This window comes from Scatophagus argus, chromosome 19 (genome assembly GCF_020382885.2).
Source record: "Scatophagus argus isolate fScaArg1 chromosome 19, fScaArg1.pri, whole genome shotgun sequence".
Taxonomy (NCBI): Eukaryota; Metazoa; Chordata; class Actinopteri; family Scatophagidae; genus Scatophagus; species Scatophagus argus.
The window spans coordinates 6,553,072-6,575,905 of record NC_058511.1 but is presented as its reverse complement, the minus strand read 5'-3'; the positions used below and the strand labels follow the sequence as shown (position 1 = coordinate 6,575,905).

Genomic DNA, 22,834 nt, shown 5'->3' with positions numbered 1-22,834 from the left:
GGTCACATGAGGTTTTTTTTACTGCCTGGATTCAAAATATACAAACGGAAGTACTGCAGTACCTTTTTATTTTTGGCGGAACACAGAGAACAAGGCTGACTGATAACAAAACGTGTTTTTCATGTGAGGAAAAAAAAAAAGAGCGGACGTGGTGTTTCTTCCAGGCAATCTCCGAACATTCGGTGCTGCTATTAAACAAGGTGACGTGTTGAACTTGTTTGCCACAAAGGGGAACAGGACAGAAGTGCAATCAATTGCAGGCAGCAACAAGTGTGACTCACTCACACAGTCCTTTATGAACAGTACATGTGGGATATTAGAAAGTAAAGAACATGTAAGAAGACTTCTTGCCTCTAAACACAAAGCAAGAACTAAACATCAAGATTTTTACAGATTTTATCAAAGACACTTTAGCTTGATTTCCTCGTAATTGTTTTACACTGTACTTAAAAGACATCACTTATCCATCTTTTTTACTTATATTTTCTACTGATCAAATACAAGTTTGGCCACAGTGACGCAGATCTCTTGCCATGCTAATGCTGACCATCCATTTCCTCTTAGTTATGTTAAAGCAGTATTTGCTGCCATTTGAAAAATGAGGAATTAACAAAAGTGTTGCGACTGACTTTTTCTGTTGTTAGGAGGTGTCGTGTTGTCATGCCATTCAGAGAAAATCTGAAATACATTTCAGAAAAATGTGGAAGTGAATACCGCAATGAAACAGCTGATTGGACAGTTGAAATTCAGCGCAACACTGGAGACAAAAATGACTGAAAATGGTATGTAACCACCTCAATTAATCAGAATTCTCAACGCTGATATTTACAGAAATTCGGTTAACATCCTCTTAACAAGAAACATCTGAGGAACATCTACACAAGAATAAACATTTTTAGTTAGTCTGAAAGATAAATGACGTGGGAGGTGCCCTAACAGGCAGTCTCATGTCTAGTCAACGGGAAGCTAAGCTGGAAATGCACGGAGCTGTTAAGTGCCTCATTACTGTGAGTCAGATGTGTCGCTCAGTGGGGCACCGAACCGCCGTGCAGCACGAACCCCAAGTTTACTCTCTCAATCGTTAGCATCAATATCCCAGGATGACCGGCCCATCAGTCGCTGTACCCTCAGAGCACCTTAGGAGGTGAGGAAAAGTTGTCACTCACTCTCTCTTGTGCATTTATTCTCTTGTTCTTATTAAAGAGAGCTATTTCAGACTTCACTGAATGTAGAAAAATATCCTAGATTCAAACCTTAACTGTAAAAACTTGAATAAGGGAAATTAACACAAGATAATGGTTATGAAAAGATAAATTATTGCTAATAACTTGGCTGAAATTATATCTAATTTTATAAAGAGCTGCTTTAATGCTTTGGTTGATTATGGTTTGATTATTCCTAAAGGGCTCCTGGTGTCCTCATTTACTCATTATCTATAATTATATCCCTGGTATTTGTGTGCCATTGATCCATTGGTCCCTTTTGAGCTACGTTAATAACTCAGAGCCGATAGGTGACCTTTCACATTTAAGGTCTAATGAGGGTCATGCTGTCAATGTTTATTGTTGAACTATGGGGAAACAAGCCGATGACAGGGTGGGTAATCGCTGCTGAAATATTCACATAGAGAGATGGGTGTTATGTAACAACACATCAGACATGTGACTGCGTTCATTAGAGTGGATGGTGGTAATGCAGGCAGCAGGGATGATTTGGGCCAGAGAAACACCGTGGGATGAGATGTCAGTGTCAGACTGTCGGACATTTGTGTGTATTTTTCAATTTTCTGACATTTTTTGATACAAAAGGATTAACTGACAAAAAGATCAACAGATTATCTGAAAATGAAAATTATCGTCACTTGCAGTCCTCATTTATAACTAGACATTATCACGCAAATCACGGGTCATATTAGCAGTTTGTGCCATTGTTTGCTTATGTCGTTTAATATTTGAGATATCCAACTTTTTTGCATACGCTGCAAACTGCACGCAAGTTTGTTTTTGATAGACTGGCTGGACCAGACAGTGGAAGGAACACGTCTATGCACAGTGCCAACATTTATTCTAGTGTCTAGGTCGTATGATTACTAAATAAAGTTTGCTTTAGGGTTAACATAAACAATAGCATGGGGCACAGAGGTCCAATAGAACGACTCACAAAATGATCAAAGGTCTTCAGGTCATAGGTGGACGCTTGTGAACCAGAACTTTCTGACCAGTCAGGGTCTCACTCTCCAGTTCTTAAAAAAACAGTATCTACATATATCTAATATCTAATATTTACACCACAGTATGTTGCTGTCTGCCATCTGCTCAACCTGAAGCACATTGCAGGTGTATAGCACTCACTGGGGGTGTCGAGGCTAATAAATAGATTCACCTCTAATTGGAGGGCTGTTTGGAATAATTACCAAATGACAGCAGGAGCAGCAGCAGAGTTATGTAGGCAGGGCAAATGATGGGAAAAATGAAAGGCTTTAATTGAATGTCAGCAGGAAACTGTAGGCTACATTGAACCTCGCGTAATGAGATGCAGGCAGCTGAAGGGCACCCCTCCCAGGATGTGTTGCTTGTAGGGGCGAGGAGAGGCTGCAGACTCTGAGGGGTTTGGGATGGCTCCCCTCTCTCTGGCATCGCCTTAATGATGTCCTCATATCATGGCATTATGTAATGTGCTCGCCAGTGATGTTTAGTCAGCCTTATTCACCCCAAGCCCTTCCAACGAGCACAAGAGCTAACATGTGTAGCTAATATGCTAGCAGTGCGTGCGTGGGTGTGTGTGTACGGCTTTATATGAATCTGTGTGTGTAATGTTTGTTACAGATTTGGAGTTATTTTCCTCTATGTGGTCTCAAAATCAGTTTAAAATTATGTATGAGATCCTGTAGATTTTTGTTTTACCTCTGAGTTTTCCAAGTGTTAAAGAAAGTGAAGTGGGAATTTGTGAAATTCCCACTTTTATTTCATGTCACAAAAGCACTGACCAACCAGTAACCAGTTTAGAGACGCTAAACTGTTCTGGAGAATCGACGCACAGAAACACACCATCAGTTTATTCTCTCCATCTGCTGATGAGTGTCACACAAACATAATTTTAAATTCTTTCAACAGATCTTTTATAGATTTAATTTATCCAGCACAAGTTGCCATACAGCAAACGACCTCTATCATGCTGGTTTGGCTAAAGAAAAACAGAGAGGGTGGGGGGTGCCCATGTTTCAAGTTAGAATAACACGCAAGCCTTGATTATCCAGTGGCTAAGGCTGGCAGCTGTGCCAGGATCCAGCTATTTTTCTACTGATAAGCAGCTAGATTATAAAATCATGTTAAATTTGTTTACTTTGAATCATCTTAGTGGCTTAGGGCTTAAGATGCTGACCACGAACTGTGACGTCAACCAGAAAAACGCACAAATGCTAACGATAAAATGATTTGCTTACTTAAAGGTGGCTGGATGCACAGCAGATGAGGGTTATGCTGTGTGTTTCGACCCCCATGCGCCCCAAAGCAGGAGGGAAGCTTTTCTAACTTTGCTGAAAGGTTGCATTTCTTCTCCCAGCTCGGTTGAAGTTAGACGCACTGCCTGTGTCTGTCGTTTCGCCACCTAAACTTTTCGCCGAGCGCCTCATTATCCGGGTGTCCTTGCAGATCACGGAGGGCGCCTGTTTTCGTGAGAGGGGATGAAGCACAGATAAATCACAGTTTAGAAATGAGCAGCAAATACACTGTGACGCATACACATATTATGTCTGCTTGACTCAGCTTTAGAGCTCAAATAGACATTGCACAGGACTTTATTTGTACAGTTACCAAGTGCCATTTTGCAGTGTTACATGGTTTACAGAGGCCAGTCTGGAGATTCTCTCTTAGTTGGGTCATTAAAAACTGACTATGAATTAAACCAGATTATAAATAAAACAACAAAATCGATACCTACTTATCAATAACCTACTTATTCTTCCTCAGTGGATACTCACCAGTGGGAACTTTCGTTTCGCAGCCGTGTACGTTTTGAGATTCTAATTCTGAACACCCAGGAGGTTCAGAAAGCACATCAAAGCTCTGACTTCAGTGTGGACTTTGCAGCCTCTCCAAAAAAATCGCAGTAATGAGGGTCCAGGCTCGATCCCTGCTCAGACCGCCGGGGGTCAGAATGTGCCACCGGAAAATTTTGTCTGATGGGTCAGTGGCTGCAGGAAGTGCTCGGGCTCATGAGGATATATTGCTGATTACTACTGATTATTGGAGGACACGCAGAGAGCTGAGCAGCCCGCAGCCGAAGCCCTGAAGGTCTGCAGGACTCGACAGCTGAGACCAAATCTTTTATTTCAGCTGGTGTCCCAACCTGAGAAATACATCATATATGGTCGTTACGACATCAGGTGTGAGCAACTGCGACAAGTAATAGATAAGAGGATGTTGTTCTGTATTATCATCAAATCCCAAGAAAAGACTACTGGATGACTGAATTTCCCTTGGGATCAATACAGTCATCTATCCATCTATATGATGCACTGACTCAGGAACTATAAAACTTTGTTGCTAATAAACTATAAAAGAAAAACACATCAGTGAGCCACGTTATTGAACTGTGTGACATGTTGCTTCATTATCATGAACGCGGGCACTGCAGTTAATTTTGGATTTATCCTACATGCACATTGCTGCTGTAAAAACTTTCCAGAGCACAAGATGTGTATTAATCCGCAGCTGAAAGTAGTCCCCAACACATGCAAATTTTAGTACTGTTTAAAACATGCGGTGATCAGGAAATAATCGAGGCTTTTCTTGAAAATGAAAGTAGCCTATCTTCAAAGATTCACATTGTCAGTTGGAACCCCCTGACTTGGGAATAAAAGAATCAGAAAATACTGAGAGAAAAAGCCTTTGTAGAGATGAAAAAGGGCGTACTCCCTTAGTCTTTACCTTCCAAAGAGCATATTTTGAAAGGCCACATTTTTGATCAAAGTGTCATGGATTAATTGACGTATTGATCGAGCCGAGGCATCCAGCATTTCAGTTTGTGAGGAGAGGATTTATGCAGGCTCAGTCACGGTTGACTTGACTGACCTGGTTATTGAAGCCGGAGCTATTTTTGGCCGGGCTCACAGTGTGGAACTTAAGATTGGCCAGGATCTATCGGTTAATGACACAGCAAGTGAGGTGCAGCGCGGGATGTCATCATCCGTCGCAGGCTGGTATGAGTACGGTTATGGATGGGTTTAAGGGAGTCAGGATGTGTGTAAATATCTGTAATGACACACTGGAGAATGAACAACTGGAAATGTACGTTTTTTTTTACCAGAAAATAAAAACATTTTATTACCTACAACAAAGCAATGGAAATAAAGTCTGCATTCTATACATGTTTGTTCATAAGAAAGCAATTCAGCAATGATGAAGGAATAAAAAAAGCAATGAAATCATACCAGGATTGCCTTGACCTCCACATAGCATCCTTCCTCCGTCAAACAGAATCTCCATCTCCCAGTGACGTACAACACATCAGGGAACCACTGACTGGAAACCGGTGACACTGAAGGTCATCAGATTTGGCCCCGTTTAGACTTTCACTTGACATTTAGCCTCTCTGCGTCAAATCGCCATCGTCAAGTGTTTACTCTTTCAGCTTAAACACGCACCAAATTCACTCCATACGCAGCCGCTCTCGCAGCTAAATTGCCGGTCAGTGTAAACACGCAATCTTTTAACAAGGTTGGAAAGTTTCATATGTAGTTTATTTGCTCTGAAGTTTGTTATGCAGGGAGAAATGCAGGTCAAAGGGCAGACAGCTTGAGTTTTTCTTGGAACCAAAGTAACAGCTGGATTCTGTAAAAAAGTTTTGTGGTGAGTCATGTTGAGAGTATCACTCGTAAATGGAGAAGTTTCCTTTCGTTTGAAAAAAAAGAAAGAAAGAAAGAAAAATCCCTCTCACAGCAGTGAATGTGAATGAATAACAGGGGCTTTTTACCCCCAGCTGCTCTGCTGAAGAAGCTCAGTGGTCACCAAAACAAGGCTGCTGTATTTCACATCATCTCAAGGGAATTTATGTGATTTCCTCCAAAAAGCAAACAGTGTAATGTTATAGCTACTGAAACCTAGCCACCCAGCTCCCTGCTGTGTCTACTTTGTTTGGGAAGTTAGACCTTTTTTTAAAGGATAGTTTGGTAAGAAAACAGACTGTATAGACATAAGTATTTCAGGGGTTGGGCTCTGTGTTAAATACACAGACATCTTTGCTATGTCATGTCGGTGTCATTAAAGTACTTTTGTCTATATAGTGTAATGATAAATGTTCATCACAGTCTCCTAAAGCTCAAGGTGACACAATGAAATATAATAATTCACATTTACATATAAGAGGGGAATGTAGCAAAACCTCTGCTGAGAAAGCATTTTACTGCAGGGTGGGTGCTTTTATGTTGTTGTTGTTGTTTTAATTTATTTATTTTGCTGATAATACCTCAGTAGTGTTTTGAAGGCAGGACATTTACCTGTAGTGGCACAGTTTGTTGTTCTGCTGCCTTAAGTGAAGGTGTGACAAGCGCAGATAAAATATGACACATGCAACCAAGTAAAATGAAGATCACTTTGCTGTGGGGTTTACACTGGGACATACACAATATTTTCATATTCAGATGGGTGTGGAAGGAGGAGAGGCAGGGGAGGACGGGTGGATGGAGGGAGAGGGGAGGATTCCTGTAGTTGGAGGGAGGGAGGGGTGGTGCTGAATGAACAGCTCCTCGGCTCATAAAGTAATCAGTGAGTCTCTCTGCTCGGTCAGAGCAGCACAGCCATGAGCCAGCCGAGCTCCCCGTCCTCCAGACCCGCGCTGACACTACGCCCGTCCCCCTGACACACCACCATGAAGAGGCAAAACGTGAGGACCCTCGCCCTCATCATCTGCACCTTCACCTACCTGATAGTCGGCGCCGCGATCTTCGACGCGCTGGAATCCCAGAAGGAGACGAGCCAGAGGAGGGAGCTGGACCTGAGGAAAGCGGAGCTGCTCAAGACGTTCAACTTGTCCACGGAGGACTTTGACGAGCTGGAGAAGGTGGTGCTGCAGCTGAAGCCGCACAAAGCCGGGGTGCAGTGGAAATTCGCCGGCTCGTTTTACTTCGCCATCACTGTGATCACGACTATAGGTAGGAGAGCATCGCTGAGCTCGTCTGTGGAAACTCTGACTTTTGTTTAACTGAGGGGGAAAGAGTTGATATGATAGCAGCTGTGGCATACAAAAAGTCTTAAAATACAAGCTTAGATCAACATTATATTATAAGTTTGAGCAACAACCAAAGATTGAAGATATTGATGAACTCAGTATTAAGCACAGCAGGTGAAAAGTGACTCCTGCAGTTATTACAAATGTGGTATTAGATGTTTCCCTCAATAAAAGCCAAAAGTAAAATACTTTTAAGTATTCTAAACAAAATATACCAAAAGTTATTATGTATTCCATTATTGTTTCATTTCATACTGATGTATTCATTCATGTGTATTTCACTGCAGAGTTTTAGTCTCTAACTTATATACTGAGTAGTCTAGTCCATAACAATGCATCGTTTTCGTCTTGTGTGTAAAAATCAACTTTTGCTGTGAAAGTAGGAGGCTAACTATTGCTGCCAGGAAAAGGGAGCAGAAGAAGTGAAAAGTGAAATATTTCCTTCTGAAATGCGGTGGCATAGAAGTTACAAGAAGCACAAACTGGAAAAATGTACAAGTACCTCAAAATACCTCACATTCTTACTCTAGTCCAACTGTTGAATGGATGTAATCCACCACTGATGAAGACACTGATAACATGCTTACAGGTACATAACACAGTATTTTTTGCATTACAATGTCAAAAACTATTCATAAAATCACAATGAAGCACAACAGGCATTTAGAGAATATTCAGCCATAAAGTGTGCCAGCATCTTTCTTTAATTCCTGATTTACAAGAGCATTATGTGATTATAATAGTGACTGTAATAGAGTAATAGATAATCTTACATGATCTGAATACTGACCATCGCTGACACAAGTTTTTCTCATCAGTATTCAGTGTTAGTTGCAGTTTGAAACCTCATTCGCTGCAGTATTAACACTGTGCGTATAGCTCCACAGACTGAGCAGAGAGCTAAACACAGACAAATGTGTTGTCATCAGAGCCTTTTAGACATTTTTATATTTAATTAGCCTCAAATTCAAGTCTGCAGCAGCCACGTGAAGGGCGATAAAGGACAAGCGTCTCTCCAAATGTGAAATTTTCAGGGCTCGCCGGGAAACTTAAGTTATGAGCCATTCGTTTGCCTTTTGTCTTGTGTTCTTACTCATTATTCCTGCTCTGAAAGGCCCTGCAGCAACACAAAGCTCTCAGCTCTTTACTCACTTCGTTACACAACATTAGCCCGTTTGCTCATCTCTTTGCGTGACCCTCTGCTTGTAACTTCAACCCTAAACTTAACTTCATTTAAATTGTCATTCATGTTTGAAAATGAAGCTAAAAAAAAAGGAATTGGTTTGGGGGTCAAGTTGTTGTTTGCCTTAATTCATACTTTTTTGACAACATTACGCAAATTTTACCCATCGGCGACCACAGGGGGAACGAGTTGAAGTCGCAGGACAAGGGGAAGCTGAATTTCCCTTAACCTGAAGACATCATGTTAATCTGTGAGCTGCTTAAACATAGTGTAACAGGAGCACAAGTAGACACAGGGTCACGGAGATACAGGAACTGTACTCATTATTGCCAGTTATACAGCATCTATCCAAAGTTTGATAGCGTTGGCTGACTTAGACCACCATAAGCTACCGGTAGCACCAGGCCAAAGTAGGCTGTAGTGGCAGGAAAAATCTGAGTGCACTAAATTGAGAAATGGTGTATTTTGCGCACTCATAAATGCGCAGTTTCGCATTTGTAAGATACACATTGTGTTATGTGTTCATGCAAAAGTCCCACAGTCTCCTTTGTACATTTTGTTTTCATCTCTTGAGAAACCTTCCTTACCACCATCTCCTATCTGAGCCTTCCTGTGGTATTTAGTGACCGGGGCAGTTGTCAGTTGTGACCTGTGACTTGTAACCCTATCAGATGCAGGCAAATAATTGCACACCAACCCAACCCCGCGTTCTGTAATTGTGAGCCCAGAGGCTGCAACAAACACAGTGATTGGCGTTTCAGCCTGCCATTAAGTATTAATGACAACACCAGACCCTCTCTGTTTCACTGGCCTCCTGTCACACAACATTAACACTGTAGATACTGTACTGTACTGTATACAATATCATGACGCCATGACTTGCAGCAAAGTCCACACAGTGGGTCACAATACGAGGTTGAAACATCTAATTTGCTCAGTGAAGCTAAATCTGTGATTTATTTCAGTTTTTGTGATGGTGAACAGGCCCGTCTCTGTCACCAACTCAAGCATAAAAAAAACAGAGGTGAACCTCTGGCCTCCTGGCATGTTCTTTGAAATCATAATGAAGTCATTTTAGAGATGAGGATTTTATTCACCCTCAAGGTTCTAGGGTTGCTGTATGAAATATCAGGCTTGAATAAAACAGAAAAAGAGGGAATGAGTCAGTCTGAGGCCGTCCACTTTGAAATACATACTGTATGTAACACGTGGGCCGTCGATGACATGAGGACTAACAAAACCCTGAAAAGCTATGAATAAATATACATTTCAATTCACATTTCTGCACTACTCAACCTGCAGTGGAAAACAACTAACACATGACAAGAGCTGGCCCCAGCTTGCTCTACTAATAATTAAACATAAGTGTAGAAGGGAGGAGAAGCCGCAATCAGTAATCAGTCATCACTTTCCACAAAGGAAAAGGGGAGGCTGAGGGCAGGGTGTCCATTTACTCGCCAACTGTGGGGTGGGGTGAGGTGGGGGGGAGCTGAAGCCATGTGTGAAACATCACATGGGGGAGGGAGGTGGGAGGTGTGTGTGTGTGTGTGTGTGGAATCGGGGTAGCTTTGAGCGAGAAACCGCTCTCTCAACAGACTGAGGGAGTCTCCCTGCACAGTCGTGAAGCAGGCGTGACAAAAGTCTTGGGCTCAGGGTTGGCTTCTCCTCGTGGGCACAAACACTGTCAGCCACCTCCAGGGGTGCACATCTCGTCTTGTTGTTGCCACGTCAGTGTGTGTGTGTGTGTGTGAGAGAGAGACTGCAGCGCTTGGCGTCCATGCTGTAGTTGAAAGTCATCTAGACCATGTAGAGGACAAACACACACCATGAAAACACTGTCTCACAAATAAGACATGGCTCATATCCTCGGTGTGTTATCTGATGGGCTGCACGACATCTGATAATGGCAGGAACGTGTGAATCCAGGACATGTGTTGTTGTTGTTGTTGTTCCTCTTCTTGAGCAGCTGTCTTGTTTTTATACATGTTCATATCCAGTTGACTTTCTGTTGCACACAATATGATATCGGCAGGATGTTCATCGGCTATAAGATAAGTGAAAAGAAAAGTTACACAGATACAAACCGTAAAGAACAATTTGATTTCATTTGGGCAGGTTTTAATATTTCTTCTTCTACCTCAATGAATGTAAATTCATTTGTGGTGCTCACAGCATTGAAGAATAACACAAATTATCATTATTATTTTTTTTTCAAAAAAACTACTTTCTTGCAAGGAAAGTCTACAGAAGTCAGTCATATTGGATAATTTTGCTGCTCAGCAGCTTATGTCCAAATCACGTTCAGGGTCAATGCAAAATGTAGTTTGGCCTTTTTATAGCCAGCTGGAAAGCACATATGTAGCAGATTGGAGTTCATGTTTTGTTTCATACCTGAAATTAACCATCATAGCTGCCTAGCATCACCCAAGTACTCTAGTAACCACACCTTTACCATACATGAACAATAAAGTTAATTTACCAGAACCACAGCTGTTCCCATGCTGCAAGTCAGTCAGCGCTGAGTCTATATAACGATGTCATTCTAAATGGGACACAATATTCATTCATTTGAATGAACAGGATAACAACAATTTACAATAATTGCTGTTACAGTTTTGAGAATGTTTCACCCTACAGCAGCAGACTTGAACAACATACCATATGTCAAGGCAGCACAGTCAGCCATGTGGAACAGGAGAACTTCAATGAGGTGAAGAGGGAGAGACGCCGTCCGACCATGTGACCCCCGACCAGTTCATCATATTTTATAGTACAGCAGAGCAGCGGAGGTACACACACGTCACAGAGTGGACAAGCGGGTATAAGGGGTATCTGTGCGTCTGTTTGTCACTGATAGTAGAGACTCCAGTCTGCAGTGCAGATCGTACAGATCGGACTTTTACAGTAACATTAGCCTTAACGATCAAAGAAAGCTTCTGTGCTTCTGTCCATACCCCATTTTTTGTTGGGATAAGCCTGTGTATTACTATATATTCTTTACAATAGTAAATGTAAATTGCCCATTCACCCTAATTTAAACATAAAGAAATCTCTAATTTCTGGCGCTGTTTCATGGTGTCTAGCCAAGCAGTTTTGATTTTATGTATCTCTGAAATTTCTTCCTTCAGCGGTGGTGAACTGAATTTTATTTGTGATGCAGAGAAGGTAAAAAAAATTATAACAATGTCAGAGTTTTCTACCTAAATAGTAGCCCTTATAACAAGAAGTGTCTTCTTTGGATTAATGAGATTAATGAGGACGCTGAAAAACACGTTGATGTCAAATGTTTTGAAGGAAATTGTTAGTTACAATTTACCTTCATTGCATTTAGGCAGAAATCTTAGAGTCACGTATGGCAAACAAAACTGACTAAAACAGTTGGATTTCACCATAAGTGTAAGTGAGACAATGAACTTCTCCCTTGATGATTCGCTAATGCTCTTTTTGCATTTTCAGCAAATAGCAAATTGTTCTTTTAAGTTGAAGAGAATGAAGACATTTTGACTTCTGACCTTTTGTCTAATATCTAATCTCTGAAGTCATTAATCTTCCTCTCAGGCTCTTAAACAGAACTCTTCCTTAGAATAGGGCTGTTTAAAGTCACCATATGGTTGTAGTTAGAAAAGCATTCCTTCAAAATCACCTAGTTTACTTGGATTTTTATTATTGTGAATCACCTCTTGTTAAATAGGCTTTCTTTAAAGATCATTTGGCCATTTGCCTCTTGCTGATTCAGTAGACATGAGCTCAGCGTTTTGCTCATTGTCTGTAGTCTGTATGAACAGATTATGAAATTTGTTGTAGTGAGAGGAAGTGAGATGCATTCAGGGTATGCAAACTGCACGGTTTGCTATAATCCCAAAAGACAGCATTCAGTCAGTGTTAAAGCCTTGGACTGATGAGGAAAATCTGCTGGCTTTTGCAGGCAGTGCTCTTCCATCACATTATTAGAGAGCTGAAGCACTTGGAGCTCTGGTTGTAGTTGCTCTGTCACTACCAGCACATCAGTTGATCATGTAGTGGGAAGCTACTGAGTGTGGAAGCACATTAATGTGTGAATGTAAAGCAGGCTGTCCCTGAAAAAGAGCAGGCGTGCTCAGCAAATCCTCTCTGGGTCAGTGAATCTAATGTCTCTATGTGTGGACTAACAATGAATAAAATATTTGATCATATCTTTTTTTTTTTCTATTTTCATCGCTGACTTTGACTCGGTGCCAGGCGATGAATCCATCTTCAGCTGTTGCATAATTGGAGGGCTCATCCTGAATTATTGATGGTAATTACTTACATTAGTATTGTCATTATTATTCAGTCAGCTTAAGAGGTTAGTGCATTAAGTGGATGAGTGCACAAAGAATATAACTCTCACCAGCTGTTCCACATGGGCATCTATCTTCAGCAGACACACAGAGGGAGATGGATACTTCAGCACTTCTCACAGACGCTTCGGGAGGCTACCGGCATAAAGAAACGTACCAAAAAATGTGATAAAGCAAATAAATATGAGACTGGCAATAGAACACATGACCACTGAGGCATCTGCTGATATATTAGCATCATTAGTGAGATGATAGAAATGCTTTCATTGGTGTTTTCTTTTTTTTGTATGAATGTGTGTGGTGCTTATTGGTGTGTGAAGTGTGAGCGTTCTGAGTATAATCGATCAGTAACATCTCAACTTGTAAATGGATTGGCACAGACATTTAGGTACTCATGGCTCCCAGATGATATACCTTAATGAAGTTGGCGATCCTCTGACTTTCCTGGGTTCGGGTTTGGGATTCAGAATGAAATGCCTCTGACTGAATGCATTTGAAATCTGGTCATTCATGTCCTGCTCAGAAGGAATTTCAGTAGTTTTTCAGGTTTAGTGAACAATAAAACAGACAATAAAAAGTATTTAATTTTATTTTGATATTTTTGTAGTTTGATGTGGTTTTTCTTGTCTTTTTTGGTGACAGCTTTTGCTTACACTGCCAGTTTGTTTGTTTTTCAGTGTCACTGGTTTTCAGTTTCAACTTTGTCGTATTTTTATGTCACTAGCTCCATATAAAATACTTTTGTTTATGGTCTGAAAAACAAACTAAATCCTCACAATCTTATCTACTTCACTTGTGAACTAGCCAAGAAATACTGTAGAGGTTTTGACTTCCTTTCATTTCATGGAACTTCTTTCTTATGATAACGTGAGACACTCAAGAGTCAGTCTTTGAACTTGCTCAAAATTTGAAGTAAAATAACATAAAAAATGCGAAGATGCTTCATGCAGCAAGTTTCAGTTTACAGTTTGACTGAGCTGGGGGGAGAACTGGTCTTGGTGGACCTGCTGCTGTGTTTTGAGTGATTTGAGAGATAAAGTAACTGTAAGCCTCTCTGCTGCTTGCATGAAATGAGCCTCAAAACAGAGCAAATTACCTTGCATAACCCAGTGTCGTGCTCTGCAGTGAGGCGCTGCCCTCCTCACTCATCACGCAGATACAATGAGATGTAATGTGACATGGAGCTGTTAGCAAAAAAAAAAAAAAAAAAAATAGATTTTTCAGAAAAGAGATATAGCTGAGTTGTAACTGATGCCTGTGTATGTCTGAAATTACACAAGAGGCTTTGTGGCTTCAAAGGTCAGAGGCCATAAATGTGTGTGTTAGCAATATGTTGACAAGCATCAGACTCATATCCTTTGAGTCAGCGCCGCCACAGGGCTGCCACCAAAAACTGAAGGAGCTGAAAGGGTGACTAAGTTCTCTTTGTTTGATTTGCTCAGCTCCGTGTCACTATAAGGTTACAAGACGATCGCTGACTTTAAAACAAAGACAGCTAAATGAAGGACACTGCTTATGGCAGGAGAAGAGGTGGAGGAGGGAGGCATCCACCTAAAAAAAAAAAAAAAAAAAAAAAAGTTAAAAGAGAATTATCACCACATAAAAGCATTTGTGTCGGTTGTTCTGTGGCTCTCGAGAAGTAATTTAAAATAGCTCTGAGCAAGTGGCCATGCTGACAGGCCTGCATAAATGCACTATAATGAGAGTAAATGTCACTGCACACAACACACAAAGACGGGATTGTAAAGGCTAAGAGGTCCAGTTGTGTTGGTAAGTTGGCTTCTCTCTGGATGGAGCACCCATCCACTCCAGTTTATACCAACCTTTTGGACTTGTGACCCTTTTAAATTATATAAAGCCAACTCACAACCCCTCATTAGAGGTGACCATACTGTACTTCTGCGAGATGTGAGCACTGCAAGCAAGAAAAAGAATTCTTTTTTTCCCCCTTGGCTAACTTTTATAGACTAGAAGAGGTAAAATAACTAACTAGACGACCAAATGCTCCTAACTTTAACAAAGTACTTATTTGAACTCAACCAACCAAACTGAAGGTGCAGACAAAGGACGCTGACGTGGGGCATCAGAGTAGAAAGTGCTTCAGAGAGCACATTTTGTTGTTTAATCCTCCTGTTATGTTACGGCTCAGTTTGACTCATGTTAAAGTTTGAAGATCAAGAAAAAATAGTTGCAAGTATTTTTTCAGTAGGAAACTTCTTCTGCTTGCCTTAATTAGAGTAATCAACATATAACATGAAAATGGTTCATCTCACATATTTGCAACCACCCCTCACATGTTTATATCACATTGATACATACATACATTGACATACATTGATACATACACACACATAATCCGATCTCCAGTGTCTCCAGTTGGTGATCCCAGTTTGCCTGAAAAAAAAAAATAAAAATCCAATGTGTTATGCAATAGCAGGCAAAAAGTGAAAAATGAGATGTTTCAGCAATTCAGAATCGACTGTTGAGGTGAAAGGTGAAAGGTGTCTCCTGCTGACTGTCATTGTTTTGATGTGGTGAATTTTGTTCTGATGATTAATAACAGACTTATGATGACGATGAAGGCTGGCGTTTTGCTCTCAGGAGGTCATAAACTTTGTTAACTTTAACGAAAGTGTCGTCTTCTTCACCTGCCTGGCAACTCTTTAGTGCAGTGGATCGATCTCATTTCATTTTGTTTCATACGTCTGTGTTGTACATCACTTTCTGACAAACAACGTGGACTCGTTTAGAGCTGACGTGACGTTACAGAGAGTGTAATTATAAAGAGAACGCTTGCTCCTTGTTCTTATATGTAATTTTGATTTAATTGGTTTTTTGGAAGTTCACCAAAGTGTCGGAGTTGACTAAGTGAACCAGAATGAGCATTAGAGTTTAATTGAAGACAGCCTCGCTCCAATTAAGTGGATTTTAATAGGTTCTTTGTTTTGTAAATATTTTAGGTACTGGACAGGGTAAATATTACAGAGCCACCCGGGAGAATAGAACACACCATAACTCAAATGTTGTATAAATAATTAGACACAGAGCAAACGAAACAGAACTTATGAAGTGTTTAGTGGAGTTTGCATGTAATTTCCAGCACCATTCAGTGACCTTGATTAAAAGCACTTCAACTATACTGCTCACATTTTTGGTATCGCTAGTTGCAGCCGAGTTGTAAGTACAAAGTGAGCGTACAGAGAGAAACATCCATGGTTATTATTGGCTGAGAGAGCTTGTTGCTGTTCTGGATCTGACGGAATAACGTCTGAGAAAGTTGGTAGAAGTGACTCTCATTGCCGCTGCTGCTCCGTTCACATGGCCAGCGAATGTTTACCTATCGTACGTCTGCTTTATGCTCCGCTGCCTCAATGGAAAGTTGAGTGCTTGCCTGACTCACTAAACAAAACATGACTGTGTATTTATTAGACTTTATAAACCAACCAACTCCTGACTGGAGTTTAACCAAATAAAATAGTACACAGTAGTGAGATGTGAATCTCTTTCACTTTAAGTTTCCTACTGATTCTCTTCCAGAGTATAAATAGACACGGTAGGACGTGTAAAGTCTCAGCTGTACTGTGTCAAACTGACTCATGTGAGGTTTATTTGATTAGAAATGAGAACTCTTTTTGCTATTTTTTCCCCCCTGAATGGAAGAATACCTATAATCTCATGTCCTGGACTATTGAATTAGGTGACTCTCTACAACCCAGAGCTTTTAGTGAGGGCCGAATACAGCCGCTTGATAAATGTCCTAATCCTTCCAGTGGAAATTTGAGATTAACTGAGATGTGTCCCAGTGCTCCAGACACCGGTGTGTGTTACAACTTACAACACTGTAGTTCTGTAAAGGAAATATACTCGCTCAGTTTACTTTCATGCAATTACATCGGGGTAATTCTGATGTTGTTCGTCATTTTTCTTTTTGTCACCAAAAGAGAAATCTCCTCACGTGATGTTGTAAAGTGACATTATGTAAAAGATTTAAAATATTTGAAAATAAAGTTTTAATTACAAAATAAATAAATAACAGACTGAACATTTCTGTGAAACAGCTGGGCATTGTACTTTTTAGCAAACGTGGCTAAAAGTGGAGCAAAAAGTACTTTTGTCTGGGACTTTTTTTTAGCAGCGGATTAACACACATTTGGTGCTCTAGTAAGTATTTACAGCAGCAGGACGGTGGATGCGGGATTAACTCCTAACAAACTACAGTGGCCATGTTTATAGTTATCAAAGGAGCGTATCACCTGTGTTTCTTTCACTGTTGTGGCTACAGTGGAGCTCTGTGGCACGGAATAAGCTAAATCAGGCTTTGACCACAGAGAACAGTGCTCATTAGTGGAAGCCATACGAGCCAGAGTGAAAGCAGCGCAGCACTTTTCTCTCTTGTGCTTAAACGATTTGAGAATTTCCACACTGCAGGACAATCTTATCCTATCTTAATTCATGGTTGGTTCACCGGATTTGTTGACAGTAACAAAGATAGAAGTTTACACTTTAATATTGACGTTTTTCTCTGATCATCAGCACCCACCGACTGGCTGAGACCTTAAGGGAAATGAGATATGTCATGTGTACAGAGCGGACTGAACGTTTCGCAGGGCTGTCTCTTCAGTAAGGCTGTCACTGTTCTCGTCTCCTGACCTGAAAAGGAAAGGTATTGGAAGCTTGTTCAGGGTACAGACAGTTGAGTTGGGATGTGATTCCAGGAATAATGCTGGTAATAAAAGCTGTGGCTGTTGTGGCCGCGTGTGCTGCAGAGAGAAAAGCTTTACAGGGAAAAGTTCAGGCAGTGTTGACAGATTGTGATAATCTGACCTTTTGGTGCCATCTGAGGGTTTTTGTTTGTTCTGGGTTTTTTTTTTTGCCAATGAAAGTTAGACTCTGTTCTATTAACTGACCCGTCCTCTCTGACAATGAAGGTCCTTCAATCTGATGGCTGTTTGTCATGCTGGTCTCATGTCTGAACAACCAGCCGTGTCACTTTTATGTACGAGTCAGAACAACAGTCTTTCTGGGTTGGAATAGACAAACATTTCGGTCTGACATGACATCAGATTAGCGTAAAGGCTAAAGGAAGACGCAAGGAGGGAACACGGTGAAATGTTTAGTTCTTGAGGTCATTCTCAAATCAAGTCAGTACATGATGTTTTCCCTACACAAAAAAGACCAAGAAACACTGTAATAATTTCATTCCCCTTGTAGTTTTAACTAGTGGTCATATCAGATGCATATCAGAACGATTGTCATTCAACGTTCTTGTTAGATATTATGAGACAGCCAGAAGAGTTTGCTTGATATATGACTTAAAACATTGAAATTGAGCCGTGTTGATCATCCGTTTCTGCTGGACACAATCGTCATCATGGCTCTAAAAGTCCTCGCCTGATGCAGCTTGTGAAAAGTCATTTCTACCTAACATTAAATATCATCCGATCCATAAGGAACATTAATGTAATGAGCCACACACAATGACTGATAAGCAACAAAAGCGAACTGAATTTCACTTTATCACAACTCGCCAGAAATCATTATGTTATTACTACCTGCATTACATCTCTTCATGTAAGTGCAGACTTTTTACAGTTATTGTTAGCTCTAACCAAAAGACTCACTGAAGAGAACTTTTCATATTGTAACCTCAGTTTTGGGTTTGACATGACCTGGTAAAACAGAAGGTCTCTGATTGGACTGCAGATGTTAGGAAGCGCTGCTTAACACTCACACCTATGACATTCAATGATATGTCTTCCAGGAGATTTAATGCAATTGTTGTGCAGTTCATAGGCTACTGCTGAAAGGACATTGTGTGCATTGTGTTCAGCAATTAGGCGCCAAGAAAAGCATTGAAGCATTTTCCTAAATGATGCTTAAGAGACACGATGTTATAGCCCACTCTGAGCCGCAAATTGTCTGTTTATTTCATCAAGAAATGTCTGAATGCTGATGGGAAATTTGCACTGAGAAGCTCATTATGTGTACATTAGTATAAGTAGTCCTGCGTCTGAACTCTTCTTACCCTCCTTTGAAAGCATTAGAGCTACTGGAGCCACCGTGGAGATGTAGCAGATCTAAATATAATCCCACAGCACAACGCAGCTCAGTGTACCAAAGTCAACACAAGTTTTTTTCTTCTGCGAACCAATGTTTCAAACACTATCACATGACAAATGACATTTATACTTAAACAAAAAAAAGTGAAAAACATCTCTTTTTAAAACACAAATTATCAGTTGAAGCTCTGGGTGGGCTGCATTGCAGGCCACAAAACCAAAATCTCATCTCTGCTGCTTTAAAAAGCAGATATGCAGCTCCAGTCACACGACCAGAAATTCTCCCTGAGGAGCACACAATGGAGTTATACCAGCCAGCTGACTGTTGATTATAGGCCCCAAAGCAAGGCGCTGTCTGCCCAGCACCCAGATATAGTGAAGCCTTTCTGCTTCAGTACATACATGTGGTGAAAAAGAAGAAGAAACTTTCCACATCAAGCATGGTAGACTCCTCAGCAGCGTGGAAAGTGTCTAAACACTGAGGTGAGAGGTGAGAGGTTCATACTGTGTGTTTACGCTTCACAGACACAACGGAGCACTCTCATTGCCGTCCTTATCATAACAACCTGAAGTGATTTTCTCACAACTCACTGACTGCTGACCGCTCCGGTCCTCTCCGACTCCAGAGAGGGGAATAGTGTTGAACACTTTGCTAACCCTGGTGTTGTCTTAGCTTTACGCTACTCCAGCTGGCTCAGAGCGCTGGAATGATTCGGTCCGACAGCGCCAACCGGGCTGTAGCTCGCCTGGCGTATACACTGTCTCCCAGGGGAATTTGTTTTCCAATTTGTTTTCAGCATCTGCTTAATCTCTCAACAAGCCAACCTGGATGAAGTGGACTGTCACACACTGGGGCTTAATGATAATAACAATAATAGTGATAGGTGAGTCGTGTTTACCCCTGAGGGCTGCGATCGGAGCATGAGCTTATGAGTACACATTTAATATCTATACAAAAAAAAAAAACAACAAAAAAACAAAAACGTCTGTGACAACCTTGGGCTAAAACAACAGGCTGCTAACCTATTTTCTCTGGAATAATCCTAATATCACAGCTGTCAGCGGTGATGTGTCTGCTCCCCATCCACATGCTGGATGTGTGATGGAGGAAAACAGTGCCAGAGAATTTATTGTCCATGGCAATTTACACTAATGGGTGCTGAAGGAATCTGATTGGTCAAAGAGGTATGTCAAGCTCTCCAGCTGTGATGGTGATACACACTGGCTGCTATGTCTTCCTTTATAGTCGCCAAGCAAGGTGGTTGTCATGTGCCTTCTCCTGTTTTTTGGAACATATCACGACGGAAACATTAAAAAAAAAAAAAGAATCCGCTCAGTAGTCCCAGAAATTTAGATTTTTCTTACATTCAATTATGTAAAATTCAAAAAATAATTGTCAAAATGACAAAAGTGACAAAAAAACAACATTTGGTGCCAACAAAGTAAATAATGTGTTTTTGTGATGTAGCAAAGTGGAAAGTGTTGTTGCTTGTTCAGATCCGAAACAGGTTTGAAAATCCAAGTGAGAGATTGTCTTGTTGTCTTCAGATCGACACGTTTGAAGGTTTATCAGACACTAATAATAATATTACAATATCATAACAAAAGGATTTCTCTGTAAAGTTATCATAGGCGCAGCTGGTTTACCTTTTGTTGTGCTGATATTACAAAGTAGACTATAGTCGCTCACATGTATTTAATTGGCCAACGAAGCCGGCACATCTTCGTATTAGATCGCAGGTATTTAATCTTCCCTGGCAACCACCCTGAATGGCCTCATTCGAATGAATCAGGGGCCTTGAGGTGCCACTATGCTTCATCAAAAAAGTGCTGAACTGAAGGCCAATTTCTAAAACTAATTTCTCTAAACCAACAACCCAACATTCACACCTCTTTCATGCTGTGATTTTTCCACACAATGAAACACACTGGGTTAAAAACTGCTCCAGAATGCGGTAAATAAAGCACAGACTGGGTTAACTTCACCCAGTATAATTGGGGTGTTTCGACCCAGTGTTGAGGTTATTTTTACACTACTTTTGGGTTACTGGATCAAAACATCCCTTCTGTTTGGTGGCTTTCTATGCACTGCTACTGCGTAAAATTAACCCAATATTGTGTCTGTGCTGCACTGACCCTATTTTTAGTGTGCATATTTAAACTATTATCTCTTTTCTCTACATGGAAATCAGCTTTTCACCCTGCCGTTGTGTATGGATGATGAGACTATAAACATATAAAATAGTTATTTTTAGCATGACCTGGTCCTAAAGTGTAGTGAAGTCAGGGTGGTGAATGAGCACACAATGAATACAATGGATTTCCATGTAGGATGCTGAAGTTCCTGTCATGTCGCAGATGCATTAAGCATAACCTGAATCTTATCCTAGTCTGACATGTTTTAGTTGACAATACTAACGTTAACAACAGGTTATTTGCCATAACCGCAATCTTTCCGAGCCCTAACCATGTCATACTTGCCTCAAATAGATACTGTAAAACAACAATTTCAAAAATGTTGCTTTTGGGGGTTTTACAGAATAGACCAATATCCACGTTACTGTCAGGTAATAGGGTTGATGTGAACCCAAGCATTGCATAGAAGGCAATAAATCATAAACGTGAGGGGCCATTATTGTTTATGATTCTCTGTATACTCATGACTTTCATTTTCATCAACACAGATGGAAATACTACACTCAAGAATGCCCTCTTGGGTACGGAGTCGACTCATCTCTGCCCAGCATTGGTTCACCGTTTGTTCTTGTAAACTGCATCTTTCTAAATGGATGCAGACTAAGAATAGAGCCTTTTACTGTGAAAAACCGCTCAAGAGTTACAGGATATTTTTTCCTCCATCCAATTTTGGTCAAATTCAATCGATAAGGCCTCTGAGTAATCGTATGTATTTGTTTTTACTACCCTACACTAATGAGACAGCACATCCCACTTTGGAATGATCCAAACACAAAGCAGGGAGCTTTTGAACTGGTGCTGGAATAAAAAGACATCACCAAAAAGACATGTACTCCAGCTTGCCAGTAAACCTAGCAGCTATTGCAGCAAAATTAAAAAGTAATGACCAGTGGTATTTATGATCTTTGGCTATGGTGCCATGTGTGGTTGTACACATGTCCGTGCACAAGCTCATCTACAAGGTTTTTGCCTCACAAAAAGTGCAAGTTGTAACTGGTGTGCATGCCTCAGGAACACTATCTTTTGTTGAACTGCCATCATTGAGCTCCTAAGGAATATTAGGCTTGAATATAAAGTTCAGTGAAGCGACATTTCCTTGTCCTTATTATAGTGCTTTTAAGCATCTGTGTGTCTCAGTTTGTCACATTAGAAATATCACTGAATAACAGGAAGTGAAGGCATCCTTTTAAACAGAAGCCAATCACACACATTTTCCTGACACTACTGTATATAGGAGATATAAAATCAATGGTACTTTCTGTATTGCTACACGTGGTAACCCAGAGTAAAAGGTATTGGCGTAATAAATCTCATCCATACAGTTTTCCAAGTAGGTTAAAACAAATGCTACGGATGACCCTGGTCTGGTAAGGTGAAACTGCAGATTGAGCGAAGGTGGAGCTGATGCAGTGCTCCCTGTCTGGCTGCTCCCGCCATATGGGCAGCCCGAGGCAGTGGTTACCTCACCAAGGTGACAAGGAGACCCAACACACAGTTCAAAGTGAATGGTCATTCGGCAATCTAAACAAATTTATACTTGAATTTGTCATCCTTTGTCAACATGTAACATTATTTGAAGAAGAAATAGCAGCCGGAGTTTCAAGGTCACTTCAGCAGAGATGAACACTCGACTTGTTCTGGAGAATGGAACAGATACCTATATATAATGTTTACCTTGTACGATTACAACACCTCATTTAAAGACTGCATATGAGTTTAAAGCAATGAAACAAAAGTGCACTTGAAAGAACAACTTGCAGACCTTTTGCAGCTTTCACAGCCAATTCATGCTGCGACCGACAGCCGAGGTTCTCTGTATGAAACAGCATTAAGTCCTTTTGCTGTTTAGT

General features: G+C 40.7%; 1 protein-coding gene across 1 annotated transcript in view; it reads left to right on the top strand.

Moving 5' to 3' along the window:
- The first annotated feature begins 6,761 nt into the window (after positions 1–6,761).
- Positions 6,762–22,834, top strand: part of kcnk3a (potassium channel, subfamily K, member 3a) — a 29,351-nt gene continuing 13,278 nt past the window's right edge. The window contains exon 1 of the mRNA XM_046372378.1: positions 6,762–7,150. Coding sequence (XP_046228334.1) covers positions 6,868–7,150 — 283 coding nt within the window. The 5' untranslated portion in view covers positions 6,762–6,867. The remainder of the gene's footprint in view (positions 7,151–22,834) is intronic.